This window comes from Cololabis saira, chromosome 4, assembly GCF_033807715.1.
Source record: "Cololabis saira isolate AMF1-May2022 chromosome 4, fColSai1.1, whole genome shotgun sequence".
In the NCBI taxonomy this organism is placed as follows: domain Eukaryota; kingdom Metazoa; phylum Chordata; class Actinopteri; order Beloniformes; family Belonidae; genus Cololabis; species Cololabis saira.
Window position 1 is genome coordinate 4,928,750 of NC_084590.1, and position 17,343 is coordinate 4,946,092.

A 17,343-nucleotide genomic window follows, 5' to 3' on the forward strand; every position below is an offset into this window, starting at 1 on the left:
GTTGTCTTGCAGGGACAGAGTTCAGTCTCATCGGACCTTTATTGCTGTAGGGAAAAGGCTTATTTACTGTAAACTGTTTACAGAGCTCTGTCACTATCTCTGGACGTGCAGGATAAACACAGGAACACACTCCCACTCCTAATGTCTTGTAAACACCAGAAAGACACACAGATAGACAGGAGCGTACCCTGAAAAAGACACTCCACTCTGGATGACTCCTGGAGACACACACTCACACACACACACACCGGCTGCAGACTTGTTAACATAATCACACTGGAGACACATTTGTCCACACCCTAGCTCAAAAATGGACATGCTCATTCAATGCACAATGCTCTTTCATAAATATACACTCACACTAAAAAAAGAAGTTGCATGCAATCACACAACTCTTTGTCTCTTTGTCTCCTGAATGCTGGAGTCCTGGTAGTTTGACTGGTGTCTCCAGTGAAACGCTTCGTCCTTCAAGGATTTTTGATTTGAAGTGTTTATTTCGAACATGCATGATAAAAAAAGAGTACAAAAAAGTAAAAAAACAAAATACAAATATATATCCAGTCCTACCCCTGAATCTGACATACATTCTTACATATAATAAGACGAGTTTCAATAAACTTACGTATAAAATACTCATCCCTACTTTAATAACTGTTCAATACAGTGATATAATACTCAATTATATGTATATATAAATATAGTCAAAAACAAAACAAAAGAAAACAAAACAACCACCCAGCATTTAGTTGTGCTACTATGTATGTATGTACTAATAGAAGTAATTATAATGTATAGTATTATATTATCATTACTTTACTATAATACTACAATATAATAGAGAACAATAGACAGCAATGATATAACAATATACTTGAATAACTATATAAGAGTAGATATGCTATATATACACTGGTTCATGTATTTACCTCCAATTATATACATAATAATTACTATAAATCTATATATCGACATATCTACACATAAATCAATATATATTCATAGAGATATAGATACACAAATACTGTACGTATAATACAACTCAATATATCCGTATACATACCTACATATAACATATCTATATCCATAATATACAGGACTGTCTCAGAAAATTAGAATATTGTGATAAAGTTCTTTATTTTCTGTAATGCAATTAAAAAAACAAAAATGTCATACATTCTGGATTCATTACAAATCAACTAAAATATTGCAAGCCTTTTATTATTTTAATATTGCTGATTATGGTTTACAGTTTAAGATTAAGATTCCCAGAATATTCTAATTTTTTGAGATAGGATATTTGAGTTTTCTTAAGCTGTAAGCCATGATCAGCAATATTAAAATAATAAAAGGCTTGCAATATTTCAGTTGATTTGTAATGAATCCAGAATGTATGACATTTTTGCATTACAGAAAATAAAGGACTTTATCACAATATTCACATTTTCTGAGACAGTCCTGTACATCTGTATATCTACATCAGAACAATCAGAGCTGCTTCCCATCTTTCTTTTCTTTGCCATATTTCCACGGCTGGACTCAGACTGACATGTTGCGGTACAGGGAGCATGTTTTAAACCATAGGACTGATATCACGTTGCGTCTGACAAACACACGGTGCTTTGCAGGCCGAGCAGACGAGTCATGAAGCTGCAGCTTTTCAGATCCGTCTGAGAACACGGACGTCCAGCTCCCGCCCTATATGTGTGAACTTACCAGGCCCTTAAACAGCCCCGTCTGAAAGTATGTCATGTGAAAAGTGTATTTGGTGAAGTGTGCTAGTTGAAATAATGGTTTTTCCATCTATCTCTGTATCCCCACCCTCTTCACCCCCCCCTCCACCCCTTTGGTGAAGACCCTACCTCTTTGGGGCGGGATGTTTTGCCATTAAAACTCCATGGTGAGTTTTGCCTCTCCCCTCGTTGGTCCCCCGGCAGCATGCAACCATTGACGCCACCAAAGCTCACGTCTTCCTTTACTGCTCATTTGTATCCTCATATATTTTTCAACACATTCGACATTTTGCGTCATTTTCGTCATTTTCCTCAGCAGGGAAACAATCCCAAACGAGGAGATTTTCTTATTTTCTCATTGTCGTTGTCATTTTGCAAACCCCCCCCTTTTTTTATTCTATTATTTTTATTTATTTATTTAACTGTATTTGTTGTAAGATTATTCAACATGTTGTGTTAAGGTCACTGCAGAATTTAGGTGTGTGTTTTTATTGTGTTTCTTATGGGCTGGGTGTGATTTTTCTTCAATTATACCGGGGGTCGGCAACCCGCGGCTTTAGAGCCGCATGCGGCTCCTTAGCGCTGCTCTAGTGGCTCCTGGAGCTTTTTCAAAAATGTTTGACCTTTTTTTTTCCTTTTTTTCTTCTTTTTTTTCTCTTTTTTTCCTTTTTTTCTTTTTTTTCTCTTTTTTCATTTTTTTCTTCTTTTTTTCCTTTTTCCTTTCCTTTTTAATCTCGACATTTTGACTTTTTTCTCGAAATTTCAACTTTTTTCTCAAGATTTACTTCAACATTAATCTCGGCATTCTGATTTTTTTCTCAAAATCTTGACTTTTTTTCTTTTTAAAATCTCCCCCCAGTTGTAACTAATATAGAAACATGCAGCATGTGTTGCCTTCAAGGCTGATACAGACAAGACTTTTCATATTTTGCGGCTCCAGATATATTTGTTTTTTGTGTTTTTGGTCCAATATGGCTCTAAACATTTTGGGTTGCCCACCCCTGTATTATACTGTATTGCCAGGTTTTTCTTTAACATTTACAGGTTTTTCCTTCACATTTACAGGTTTTTCTTTCACATTTACAGTAGAATAATGCTTAATAATGTGTTAACGTTGTTAGGATGGTTTGTGTTGCTTCAGGGGGCGTATGGCAGGGCCAGACTGGTTCCTGTGTGATCTCTGTTCAGTCCCACTACAACGCCTCGCTAAGAAAAACGCCTTTACATCATTGTCGATTTTTCTTTTCCTTGTCTTTGGTTACATTCTTTCCATGTGATGTGTGTTTGCATGCAGTAATTCTGCATTTTCACATCTTGGGAAGTGAAAACTTGTCTTGCATGGTTACAGTTACGTGAGTGACGTCTGCTTCTTGTTTACGACATGTTTCACAAAGATCTACGGATGAACTAATGCTTCTTGTTTTAATTCACTGCCAACTACGACGAGGTCTCCGTCAAATCTAAACCAAGTTTTGTGTTTTTTCTCTGACATTTGAGCTTTTTCATTGTTGTTTTATTCAGCTGTTATGCTTCTATTATATTGGCTTCTTTATGGTCAGCATGAAATCAAGCAAAGGTGGAAATGAAACATAGTGTAACATTTAACGGCTTTCAGAGTCCACTAACGCAAAGGATGATAACGATAACTTTATTTGATGACTGTTGTTCTATGATGAAAAAAAGAAAAAGATCTGTTTTAGTGGTTTAAATAATCATTGTGTAATGTCACCTCAGCAGATTCTTCAGCATCACCACTTATTACTTAATACATTAGTTGAGGTTATGCTGAACCTCAATTTATTATTCAGAACTCCTTGCTAATGTAAAATAAGCATTAAAGTAACGAGCTGCACGTCTCACAGATCTGTGAAGCAGCAGGTTTCATCTCCACTCGCTTTAACAGAGATAATATAACTGTTAATATATCATATACATCGTGTGTTCAGGGAAAGCTGCTTATTTAAAAACAAAGGAAAAAAGAAAGACAGAATCCAGTTATTACGAGTGCCCTTTCAATCTGACAGATACATAAAAACTTTAAAGTAAAGTCATTCATTTTTTTTAGCTTTTGCAGACATTGCTTCCAGCTGATATTTTTTTTTTTCAATTGATATATTATTGATTCCAGTTATACTAATAGAAGAGAAAATGCACTGCAGGTGAGACGGCAAGGTAAAAAGACAAATGTATCCAAGCAACAAATAATGTAGTCAGTCTGGACATGAACTGCAGCACAAGAGCAATTCAGTTCCACTTTTCAGCTAAAAAGTCGGACAAATCATTAATTTACGCCGTTGATGACGGAATCAATCTTTCCCCTTATTGCCTGGCATGAAGAATCAGATGTTACAGCGTCGTCAATAGGTTTTTTATTTCCCTCCCGATACGGTCTAATGCCACGTCTCTCGTCAGCGCTGCCTTGTGAAATCAGATGCTTACATGCTGTTAAAAGAAGCCCCGTCATGACGGAGCGTTTCCCTCCCCGGCTCTGCCGCTCTCCCGCTCCTCCCCGTCCACTCTGCTCACTCTAGATTTAAATGAATAGCATGTGGTGTCCTCACCGAGGCTTGGGTTTCATCTTTTTGTTGTGGCCGGTCACTCATACTTTTTAATTGAAACTTTTTTTCCTTCCATTTTTCATCCGGCTCCTGCTCAATCTGGGCCCTTAGCCATTTCTGACTGTATGAATCAAAGACACACACGTCGTTAAGTATTGGAAATCAGGACCCTTATAATACTCAGGTTTCTTTCAATACTTCATGTCTTGAGTATTGAGCATCTTGTTTACGAAATGCTGGTTTAAAATGCAATTATTTATATAATCTGGCCCTTCAAAGACCTTATGAGGCGTTTATGCGGCCACTGGCCACGGTTACAGGATGTTTTTTAATTCGGAATTAATTAATTAAACTATTTCCCTTCGAGTTTACATGGAAATAGTAATTCTGAATTGAGGTTTACATAGAAAACACATTTGATGGTCTTTCTCCAATTCCTCTCCAGGTCTGGGGGTTGGGAAGGTTCTGATTGGATAGGGGGGGGACCGGAAGTTAAACTACCGGAAGAAAAACTAACTTAGTCGTTACAACTTTGAAAAGCTCACAATTTGTATGTTTCCTGTTTCCATTTGTTCTTTTAATTATTTCTATTTATTAAATAAATGGTCTCTGCTCTTGACCAGCGTTTACTGCTGCTGCATCTTGAAACTTTGTTTGGAAAACCAGCCCAGCAGGAATATAAGCGTCATGGAGACAGACGGGCGAGGGAACGAGCAGAAAGAAAGACCGGGATTAATTTAAAGAGGAATGAGAGTTTACATGATCTGGAATTATTCATTTCTGATTTAAAATCGGAATAAACCAGTCACTTACTTCGGAATTAAGTTTAATTCAGAATGGCCATTTTCATTGGGAATTAGGTGTTTACATGGTAATGTTTACTCATTTTAAATCTGATTTAATTTTAATTCTGAATTAAAGAGGAATTAAACTCCCCATGTAAACTTAGCCAGTCTGGCCTCCAAAGGCCTTATGAGGCGTTTCTGCGTCCAGCGGCTCACGCTGGGTTTAGCATAAGGAATAGTAAATAACTAGGGGGAGGAATACAATAATCCTACCTTCTTCTTAAACATGTAATGCCCATTTCTCTAGCGTTCCCTGCTTCCCCAGTGGTTGTCATTAGTGCTCTGCGTTCAGCGGGGCCTCAAGGCTGCCTCTCTTCCAAGAGCTGTAATAAAATAATAAATGCTCCGCTGAAAGATTTGTCCTCCACATGACTACTACTCTCCCTGCTCCTCTCTTCCTCTGCCTCTCATTTCCTTCCTGAAACGCGCTCTTAAAACCATCTCTACTTCTGATTACCAAAAATCAGTGCAACAAAAGACGTGCAGCTCCGTGCCAGTGAGCTCTGCAGCGTTTGTTCTCTCCCTGTGAGGGTTCTGGGAATAAATGGGAGCTGCCACCGGACCCGTCCCCCCCTCGCCCCTCGCCCCCCCACAGGCGCCTCACGTAAGCTCCGGACGTAGTAATGCGAAAGGACTTTGATGGTTGATGTCGCAGATTGAATTATGCCCTTGAGGAAAAGCTATTAGCTCCATCAAGAGTCCTCATTTGTTAAATTAAAAGTGGAAATGACATGAGAGTAGCCTTTTCAGTGAATTAAAGTTACCAAGAAAATAGATTCTCCTTCCTGTTAACCCTGGTGCTGTCTTCAGGTCAAGGGAGGAGGGAGGGAAGAAGGGAGGGAGAAAGGAAGGAAGGGAGGAAGGAAGGAAGGAAGGGAGAAAAGGAGGGAGGGAGGGAGGGAGGGAGGGAGGGAGGGAGGGAGGAAGGAAGGAAGGAAGGAAAGGAAGAAGGAAGGGAGAAAAGGAGGATGGGAGGGAGGGAGAAAATAAGGAAGGGAGGGAGGAAGGAAGGGAGGAAGGAAGGAAGGAAGGAAGGAAGGAAGGAAGGAAGGAAGGAAGGAAGGAAGGAAGGAAGGAAGGAAGGAAGGAAGGAAGGAAGGAAGGAAGGAAGGAAGGAAGGAAGGAAGGAAGGAAGGAAGGAAGGAAGGAAGGAAGGAAGGAAGGAAGGAAGGAAGGAAGGAAGGAAGGAAGGGAGGGAGGGAGGGAGGGAGGGAGGGAGGGAGGGAGGGAGGAAGGAAGGGAGGGAGGGAGGGAGGGAGGGAGGGAGGGAGGGAGGGAGCAAAGAAAGAAGGAAGGAAGGAAGAAAACAAGGAAAGAAGGAATGAAGGGAGAAAAGAGGAAGAGAAGAAGGAAGGAAGGAATGAAGGGAGGGAGAAAACAAGGAAATAAGGAAGTAGAGAGCAGGAGGAAAGAAGGAAGGAAGGGAGAAAAGAGGAAGGGAAGAAGGAAGGAAGGGAGGAAGGAAGGGAGTGAGAAAATAAGGAAAGAAGGAAGTAGAGAGCAGGAGGAAAGAAGGAAGGAAATAAGGAAGGAAGGAAGGAAGGAAGGAAGGAAGGAGAGAGCAGTAGGAAAGAAGGAAGGAAGGAGAGAGCAGTAGGAAAGAAGGAAGGAAGGAGAGAGCAGGAGGAAAGAAGGAAGGAAGGAGAGAGCAGTAGGAAAGAAGGAAGGAAGGAGAGAGCAGTAGGAAAGAAGGAAGGAAGGAGAGAGCAGTAGGAAAGAAGGAAGGAAGGAGAGAGCAGTAGGAAAGAAGGAAGGAAGGAGAGAGCAGTAGGAAAGAAGGAAGGAAGGAGAGAGCAGTAGGAAAGAAGGAAGGAAGGAGAGAGCAGTAGGAAAGAAGGAAGGAAGGAGAGAGCAGTAGGAAAGAAGGAAGGAAGGAGAGAGCAGTAGGAAAGAAGGAAGGAAGGAGAGAGCAGTAGGAAAGAAGGAAGGAAGGAGAGAGCAGTAGGACAGAAGGAAGGAACAGGAGAATGAGGTAGTTTTGACCCAAAGAAAGTACCAGGGTTAAAACGTAAGGAACTCTGGAGGGAGGAGTGTAGTTTCTGTAGATGTTCCTCTCTTCCTCGTCCCCATTCCCTCTCAGCATATTTATGTTTTCTAATTCATGGCTATAAGGTTACGTCTTTTTTTGTCCTTATTTGTGTGTAGGTGCCGTTAGCAAACGTCTCTCCCTCCCAGCAGCGCTCTCTCCATAAACCCCAGTCCATGTGGAAAACATATAGGCACTGCAGCCATAGCTCTCTGTCACAAGCTCCGAGATCTCACCACTCCTCAGCTTCCTCCAGGAAGATCAAGAGGAAAAGTGTGATTTAAAACACAGATGAACACATTTTAGTGGTCACTGTACCCGGAAGATACAGGAACCAAGCTGTGATCTTTGGTCCTGTTGGCAGGCTCGGTGCGAGCTGAAGCCTCTTCAAAGAGACCCGAGCCCGGCTCATCAGCCAAGAAACCACATTTGGGAGCCAGTCTTTTGGCTTAGTGTTAGAAACGTCTATGTATTTACATTACTATGTGTGATAATTTATGTACATGCACAGTATCCGTAACTGCATCCTCAGACTTTTTGTCTGTAGCGCCAAACAATCATCTGCTTCTCTGTTCGTTTAAAGGTGACGTCTTATGTATCGGGAAAGAAGAACTGCGTTTTTGTTTTTATTTAAAACGGGATGATTTATGGCCACGTTAATGCAAAGTTATGATCCGTTTGTCTGAGACAATGCTCGGGTCTGCGTGTGGTATATTCCCCAGAAAATCAACATGAGGTCGCTCTCAAACAGAATGTGTGTACCATGGGTTATTGAAAACAGTGAACCACGGGGCCTTTAAGGATTTAACATATTTTCCAGATATGGGAGAGATGGAACGGCATGTTTTCTGCAATTAAACACCTCACCGAAGAAGAACTTCCACTTTACAGAGCTTTGGTCATAAAGTCTAGTGTAGCTGTTCTTTCCCGTAAGCAATAATCCTCATTTATATGGTGTCCTGGTTTCCACTGTTCCCATAATATTAAACATTAAACTGTTTTCTCTGTGATGGATCTCAAAAGTGATTCTTATAGGCGTTTTAGATTATAGAGGGTCTGCATTGACGTCACATCTCCACTGGACCAGCCCCCTTATTCACACTGAGTGGCAAAAACAGCTGCAACTAGTGGAGAAGACGGGATAACAGCTGATTATCGGCTTAAATTAAAGGCAGTTGGCGTTTCCTGATATTTATATGTACTTAATTTCTACGCCGGGGAAATACACGAAGCAAAGCTTGAAGGCTAACAAAAGTCTTGACGCTTGGTCCGACTTCAAGGCAGGATTTGTTGTAGAAATTAAAGTGATGAGGACACCGAACTTTATGATTTGACCGTTTAACGTTAGCTACCTAAAAATCCAACATTACCTGATACAAAATGGGAACCACAAATCCACGTTTTGGTGTCTGGAATCCAGTTGTTTCTGTGAATTGCAGAGATCCATTTGTCTCTTAAGCTTATTTTTCAGCAGTCTGTAAAACGATAACTCTGATTTGTTGCTAAATCTATGAGTACAGTCGATCGCACAACAGCTCTTTCCTATTTTAGATGTTTTACAGTTGCTCAAACTGAAAGTTTACTCTGACACTCAGTCTTCCTGCCACTCAGTCTTTCTGACTCACATTCCCTCTATAATCTTAATTTATATGGTGTCCTGGTTTCCACCGTTCCCATAATATTAAACATCCTCATAACTGTTTTCTCTGTGATGGATCTCAAAAGTATTCTTATAGGCGTTTTAGACTATACATACTACATTTTACCCGTTTTATATGTGTTGTCATTTACTTTGTATTATATTTTCTTAAACTGGTCGATAATTGTTTGACAGAAAAATAGGAAACTTCAGACTTTTGATTTTTTTTTGTCACTATACGAGGCATACAGCAAAATTAAAAGCAGCACGGAGTGGTGTTTTACTTCAAAAAAATGTAAGTAAAAAGTAGAATAAGTACAAAATAAAATACAGTCCTTAAAGGCTGAATTATGCTTCTGCGTCACACCAACGCAGAGCACACGCCGCAGCCGTGACGCCGTGCTGAACCCTTCAGACTTCTCCGTCTCTCCATTTGGTCGCGGTGCAGTACCCCCCGCGGCCACTAGTTAGCGATCTTTTTCTGAATGGTTTATCCGACTTTTTCCGGTCACAGTAAATCAAAGAGATAAGGACAACTATTGTGCAAAAAACAAAAAAAATCACACATAAACGAAGAAAAGAGCCCTGGAAGTTCACTACTGATTCAAACCGGAAACCAGAAATGCTTCGCTTTCAAACGAACCAATCACAGCCCTCTCGGTCTGCGTCTGGTCGGCGTCTCCTCGACGCGTAGTTACAATTTGCGGGAGGTGCACGTCAGATACGGCGCAGGTGATGGCGTGTCCTCTGCGTCGATCCAAACCACACGCCGTAGGCACGGCGCCATTTTGACGCAGAACCATAACTGAGCCTTAAGGCACCACAAAAAACACCAAAGAAACTTGGAAAAACACCAAAAACCGGGAGCTGCACGCCGCCATGTCCTCCTCTCCCTGGCTAAGACACTAGCTCCACTTCCTAGTACACACCCTGGTGTCTGTGCACAAAAAAGCAAATGTACATCTTTGAACTCTGTTATTGCTCATGCACGGCTACCCGGGCCTGTTTGTTAAACGCTTATGGCGCTTTTCCACTAGTACGTACTCAGCCCGACTCCACTCGCCTCGGTTTTTCACTTCTCCACTAGGGGTGGAGGTGGGAAGAGTAGATACTTTTTCTGTAACTATTCTGCCGAGGTTCTAAGCTGCTGAGTCAGCTGTATCTGACGTCATCACACTACAGGCCACCGATTGGTCGGGGGGTTGGAGTCAGACGTCTGAGTCAGGAGGAGGAAATCAGAGAAAGAGAAACTTGCAGCTTCTTCATTTTATTCAACAAGCAATGGCAGCACAAAAGTCTGTTTGATCCAACTATGACTACGTTTACATGCAGTCAAAATTGGGGTTATTGCTAATATTCCGGTTACTGAAATATTCTGAATATTCCGTTTACATGGTAATTAATCATTAGGATATCTGGATCAAACCAGCGACGCACGGGGAACATCATGACGCAATTCCCGTCATTTCTGCTTCTTCTTCCTGTATCCAAATTCAAAACAAATGCTGCTTCGCACAACTTTTCTCTCACCTTCTTGTAAATCTTCTATCCCGGTACTTTCTACCGTCTACAAATGCAGAAATGTTCATATCCTTCATTACATTTATGAAGTGATTAGTCTCCTCCTGGTCTTGGTTTCTCCGTGTTTAGAAGAACTTCCTGGACTCAAAAGACCAGGATTCCTTGTGAACAGAACATGTGCAGAAAACAGATTCCTGTTCCGTTTGATGGGGATATTCCGTTTGGTGTTTACATGACCCAATATTCAGGTTTTAAAAGGAGTAACCCAGGGCTCATATTGGGGTTTTTAAAAACCTGAATATGAGCAAATTCTGGTTATTCAAAGGGGTTATTGGTGTTTACATGGCCGTGCAAATTCGGATTATTGCCAATATTCGGGCTTTAAAAGGGTTATTGATGCATGTAAAGCAGTCTCTGAGGTGCAGATGTTCATAAACCTGGTGCTGAGGAGAGAATTAAAAAGGGATCTAGACGGAGATAAGGAACGACCAGATCTACCAGGAGATCTGTCTCTTCATAGCTGCTCACGGCTCCAGCTGACTTTTCAGCAGCACAGAGACTAACTATAAAATTAAAACGCGTCACTACTTGAAGCTTCTCTCACTCTCATTTTTTAACTTGATATCAAACACAAGCCACAGATCCAGCAGCACATCTATCATCTCCTCCAGGTTCTACATCTTTAGTGTTGTTGTGTTCTCCGTTTAGATACACAATCAAATACGTCACAGCAGCTTCATCCAACCTCCTACTTCTGATCTGGGTATCAAAAATAAACAAGGGCAAGTTGAGTGGAGTCGGGCTGAGTAGGTACTAGTGTAAAAGCAGCATTAGTCTTGTGGATGTACTGGCAGACAAATGGGCTCAAGCCGGCCTAAGAGAGAGGACCAGGGCAACCCGGAGTAAAGCCAACGCAATATCCTGAGTGTGACTTTATCGGCCCATCCATCTTCCTTTCACCGACGAGGCTTACCCTGGATATTTGGATATACAGTCTCCTCCCATTGACCCCAACACTTATAAATGTAATAAAAAGAGAAAAAAAAGAGACAAAAGAAAAAAAACAAACATATGGAGGCCTTTCTTATGACTCCCCTTGCAACTTCCTTTTTCCGGATCCCTCTTTCACACAGTGGGCAAACAAAGACATCAACGTCTCCCTGCACCCAGGGAGTAATTTATGAGGCGCTGACAGGCTGAAGGGAGGCAGCAGGAGCAGAGTTTTACCAGCAACAGGTCTTTCAGCAGCTAGGGTTGGGAAAGTTACTGGAACCAGTGGACACACCATCTGGCCCTGCAGGCTTTAGAATATCGCTGAACTGAACTTCTTTACTACATGCTTTAATAACTTTCACTTTTTGGGTTCATTGCAAGTAAAACAGATATGTTTCTCCATAATCAAAGTTAAACATGATAACTGTTTCCCTGGAGACAGGAGCTCAGTTTGATGTTGTCACCACTTCAAAGAAAAAAAAAAACCTCTATTTGTAGTTATTTTATTTTTTCTTTCCTTTCTTTTTGTTTTCATTGGAACTTTAACTTGTATGTCTCTTTAATTACATGAAGAAGTAAACAGATCAGTAATCGCTCGGTGCACTGCTACACAAAGTAATACATAATCATCATTAATTAATATTTCAATGGACTTAGATTTCATGCAACAAATGTGTATACATATATATATATATATATATATATATATATATATATATATATACTGTCTCAGAAAATTAGAATATTGTGATAAAGTTATTTATTTTCTGTAATGCAATTAAAAAAACAAAAATGTCATACATTCTGGATTCATTACAAATCAACTGAAATATTGCAAGCCTTTTATTATTTTAATATTGCTGATTATGGCTAACAGTTTAAGATTAAGATTCCCAGAATATTCAAATTTTTTGAGATAGGATATTTGAGTTTTCTTAAACTGTAAGCCATGATCAGCAATATTAAAATAATAAAAGGCTTGCAATATTTCAGTTGATTTGTAATGAATCCAGAATGTATGACATTTTTGTTTTTGTAATTGCATTACAGAAAATCACAATATTCAAATTTTCTGAGACAGTCCTGTATATTAATAAAATAATTATATGGGATATATTAAAAGAAAATATATTTTATATCAAAAATGCATATATATATATATATATATATATATATATATATATATATATATATATATATATATATATATATGCCTTAGGTTCTTACAAACATGATATTAACCATTAATATATATGCAGACAAAAAAAAAAGATTTCAAGCAACAAGTTCAAGCTTTTGTATAATTTAACTGCAATTCTTTAAGAACCATTTCAGCTGTGTTTCCTTGTGAAGTCCAGTATTAGTGTAGATTGCAGTGACCTGCAGCGTCTCTGCTGTGGTCAGAAGTGAGCGCGTTGCTGTCGTCACCGTGTGGTTTCCAGGGGGGGGGGGTTAAGCTGCCCTTTGGGGAGCACATAACAGGACCGGGGCTCTTCAAAGCCCCGGCCCACCTCGGCTCTGATCCGCCGCAGCCGCACTTTACTGTCCAGGTTGGTTATAAGGCCGGACAATATTAGCAGATCGTGCTACTGCTGCCTGATTGCAACCATATGGGCAGCCGCTCGCAGCTGAAAACCTTTCCTCTGTCTGCTTCCTCTAAACCAGTCCTGACATGCAGAATAATCCAATAACATCCAATAAATTCTTTGTGAAGTGAGACACACGGGGCCGGCTCGGACACTGCTGTTAGGAGCTGGAGTTCCACTCGCTGATGATAGCCTGCACTCCATGTACATCCATTTAATCTCAATAGACCCATAAACATACGTGTGTGGGGGTGTAGATAGAGAAATAACCTGTTATTGTTATGATCTCCACATTAATGCAAAGGCTAAGGGATATTAATACTGGTGTAATGGTCAACCTGTGCAGAGTGTAGTGCTACAAATCAAATATTAGTGTCTTTTTGTTGCAATGTGACTTTGATTCATTAGTTTAAGTTTATTTTAGACAGGACAATGCATATTAATGAACACTACATACAGTGACTACGTTTACATGCAGTCAAAATTGGGGTTATTGCTAATATTCCGGTTACTGAAACATTCTGAATATTCCGTTTCCATGGTGATTAATCATTCAGGATATCTGCATCAAACCAGCGACGCACGGAGAACATCATGACACAATTCCTGTCATTTCAACTTCTTCTTCCTGTATCCAAATCCAAAACAAATGCTGCTTAGCACAACTTTTCTCTCTCCTTCTTGTAAATCTTCTATCCCGGTACTTTCTACCGTCTACAAATGCAGAAATGTTCATATCCTTCATTACATTTATGAAGTGATTAGTCTCCTCCTGGTCTTGTTTCTCCGTGTTTATAAGAACTTCCTGGACTCAAAAGACCAGGATTCCTTGTGAACAGAGCATGTGCAGAAAACAGATTCCTGTTCCGTTTGATGGGGATATTCCGTTACGTTTACATGACCCAATATTCAGGTTTTAAAAGGAGTAACCCAGGGCTCATATTGGGGTTTTTAAAAACCCCAATATGAGCAAATTGGGGTTATTCAAAGGGTTATTGGTGTTTACATGGCCGTGAAAATTCGGGTTATTGCTAATATTGGGGTTTTAAAAGGGTTATTGATGCATGGAAACACAGTCAGTGTTAGTACACCGCGTTTTAGCAGAAATGCTAGTTTCCACCCGCAGTCCCCACAGAAAACATAAAAAACAATTCAGTCAAACAATACAATCAAACAAGGGAACAAACATAAAACGTACATAGTGGCAAAATAGATTAAAAGCAGTATGGATTGTATCTTAAAGTGACTTGAGTCTAAAGTGACTTGAGCAAAAAAATGCATATTACAATAGTGAAATAGCAGCGATGGTAAAATTATGGTACTGAGAGTATCCACGTTGTGTGACATACAGTACTAAGTGTGTGTTGCATTGCACATTGCCCTAGTACGTACAAATTAAAACAGTAAAAATAAAAACCATAAAAAACAGATAATTAACATTAAAACAAACTACACCAGTTTAAGCCTAGTTGTGATGACAGTGTTCCTGCAATTGCCATGATTTAAAATGTTTGAAAGAGGTCAGAAGTTCACGTATCGTGCTTGGTATTGCAGTTAACAGTTACCTACCATGACATTGTGAGTATTTTAAAATGTAAAACATACATAATACATTTTTCTGGAAAGCCTCAATGTTGGTGCAAATAAATGGATCTTGTTTTGGTGGGTGGGTTTGCAGTGTCTGCTCCAGTGCTACGTACACACTAGCAGCAGACGTTTCACGCAGGGCGGTGCTCCGTAACGTTGGCTTATTTTTGTGTTAAGTGGACTATATTTGTAAATGTTGCCCCTAGGGCTGGGGATCCATTCAAATGTCAATCGATTCGATTCCGATTCTTAAGATTCAGAATCGATTATCAAGATTTGATTTGATTCGATTCCGATACCGATATTGATTTGGGTTAGTGTTATTAAAACTGTCTTTTGAGCTGTTGCATGAATTATATGTAGTTATGAAAAATATTACTACTAGTATTATATTGAGATTAAACAGCAAGTATTGCAGCTAATGATGCTGTAAGGACCAATCACCTCCCAGAATGCTGATAGAACTGCTTTCAGAAACATCGTGGGGCAGAATTACCAAACAGATCCAGGGAGGAAACAGAGACGCATGAAATCTGTTTTATTTTTTCCCACATTCTGTTTTTATTTGTTCCATTTTCGGTCTAATTTGGTTTTTAATTTTTGAGCATTTGGTTTTTATCATTTTTTGCAAATGTAACCCCAAGACAGTGTATAAAGTAATGAAATATAGACAATTTATGCAATTATAACCTAACACTTTAATGTTTTCATACCTTTAAACATATTTAAAGGCAAAAACATGGCAGCAGTTATTCTCGTGTCCAACAAAACATTCCTTTTTTGGGGATAAACAAAAAAATAACCAAAAGTTGTTATGTAATGATGGAAAAAAAATACATAAATAAATAAAAAAAAATAAAAAAAAAAATCAATCTTTAGACACATGAATCGATTTTTAGGAATTAATATGCAAATCGATTTAGAATTGGGAAATCTATTTTTTCAACACAGGCCTAGTTGCCCCCATTATTTGTGTCTGAACAAAATGAATTTTCGCAGTTTGTGCGATAAAGAAGGGGATTTCTTTGCAGACGTTTTAGTTTGCTCCTTTACTCAGCTCCTTGCATGCAAAGCCTTCTTGTTGCTATAACTCCTATGCTTCACTATACTTTCAGATATTTGTTAAAAATCATTATTTGTTCTGAATTAAAGATGTTTTGCATTTATGCAAGAGCTCAAATGTAAATGTCGTGGGTTAAAGTATACTTTGTGTTTGATGTAACCTTCTGAAACTTTGAGAAATGTTTCAATCTCCCCTCATCCCTCCATCTCCAGGTGCTGGACTTTTTCCCCTCCCTTTTAACCTGGCCTTAACTTGTCCTGTTTTCTCCTCCTGAAGCAAAGCTAAGCCCCCCCCTCAGATCTCCCCGAGCAAGTCCAGCGGTGGGGAGTTCTGCGTGGCCGCGACCTTCGCCTCGTCCCGCTCCTGGTTCCTCACCAACCCCAACATGAAAAGAGAGAAAGGTTTGTGTTTTTCTGCTCGTCTAATTCAAAATGCTCTGTTTTTACCCTTTTTTTTGGAAGCTGGATATATATCTTTGCCTTATTTCTTATCCATCCTTACAGATCAGACGCGTCAATCGGTTGTCGACTCACTGTACATAATCAGTTGCTATGGTAACCTAGTGGAACATGTCCTGGAGCCTCGGCCGATAAGCACCGCTCAAAAAATAAGCGACGACACACCGTTGGAGCTCAACACGTCTCCCAGGGCCTGCTGGACTCTGGCCAGGTATGTGGGGTTGACAATACACTAATGTAACGACACACTAATGTAACCATACGGTAAGATACACCATATCTAGGTCCCGATAACGATACAATATGTTAGCAGTATTTTTTTAACAACCTTGAATGAGGAACATATGACTGGAAAAAAATGTCTTTTATTTGAAAAACACAAAATACAAAATGCGTTTTCCCTATTGTTACAGTTAGTAATGCTTTATAACTGTTTTAAAGAGAAAGCCAGGCCAAACATTTTCCACAAACGGAACTAAAAGTAAATGTCCGGTTTGCATTATGATCTTCAGTTTCAGACAAGTACAAATATTTACCCACAAACTGAATAGTTTCTCTCATTTATGTCTTGACTTTTTTCTTTTCCAGAAATTTAACAACTAAAATTAAATAAATAAATAAAAGTAAATAAATAAACTATGAAAAGTCCCAAACTCCAAATGCAACATGACATATTTATCTTGTGCCAGAGCTCAGAGCTTCACCTGCTCCAGCCTGAGGCCGTAAGGTGAACCCCGTTATCATTTCATCCTCCCATCTTTGGGGACGACACAATCTTTACATCATAAAAAACATTGATTCATGCTCACCTTAGAAGTGAAAGTTCAGAGCTGAAAACCCCCCAAGAGTCCCGTGATCGGGACCGTAAAACGGTACTAGTTTCTTCTGAGCGGAGGAAGATTTTGGTCCGCGGGTCGAGGTCGTCACGTGATCCCGCTGCACCAATAGGATGTTACTAGTAAACAATATATTCATATTAATAACCCAATATCGCGCTACAGTTTGTCACCTCCACGACACGTATCGTGACGTTTTTGTATCGCAAAATTTCGTGGCACGATATATTGTTACACCCCTAGCATCTTCAGACATGTGTCTACCACAATAGACATACGTAGACACCTCATAGACTGATGCTGCCTATTGGACGTTCAGCGCGGCCGCCATCTTGGATGGGTCTCCAACGGTCCCCAGTGCATTTATTTCTATTGAGGAAGGTTTTATCCCCGACTACAATCATCCATAACTCCCCGAATTGTTACCCGATTTTCACACGGTTTGGTTTGTTACAAACGGCAGAGATTTAGTTATGATACAGGACGCTGTCACACGTTCAA

At 39.8% G+C, this 17,343-nt stretch overlaps 1 protein-coding gene across 4 annotated transcripts in view; it reads left to right on the top strand.

Annotated features, from left to right (window-relative positions):
- bcas3 (BCAS3 microtubule associated cell migration factor) overlaps positions 1–17,343 on the top strand; it is a 515,318-nt gene that overhangs the window by 159,622 nt on the left and 338,353 nt on the right. For all 4 annotated transcript variants that reach the window (XM_061718687.1, XM_061718690.1, XM_061718688.1 and 1 more), the window contains 2 exons: positions 15,825–15,949; positions 16,052–16,217. In XM_061718687.1, the coding sequence (XP_061574671.1) occupies positions 15,825–15,949; positions 16,052–16,217 (291 nt within the window). The remainder of the gene's footprint in view (positions 1–15,824; positions 15,950–16,051; positions 16,218–17,343) is intronic.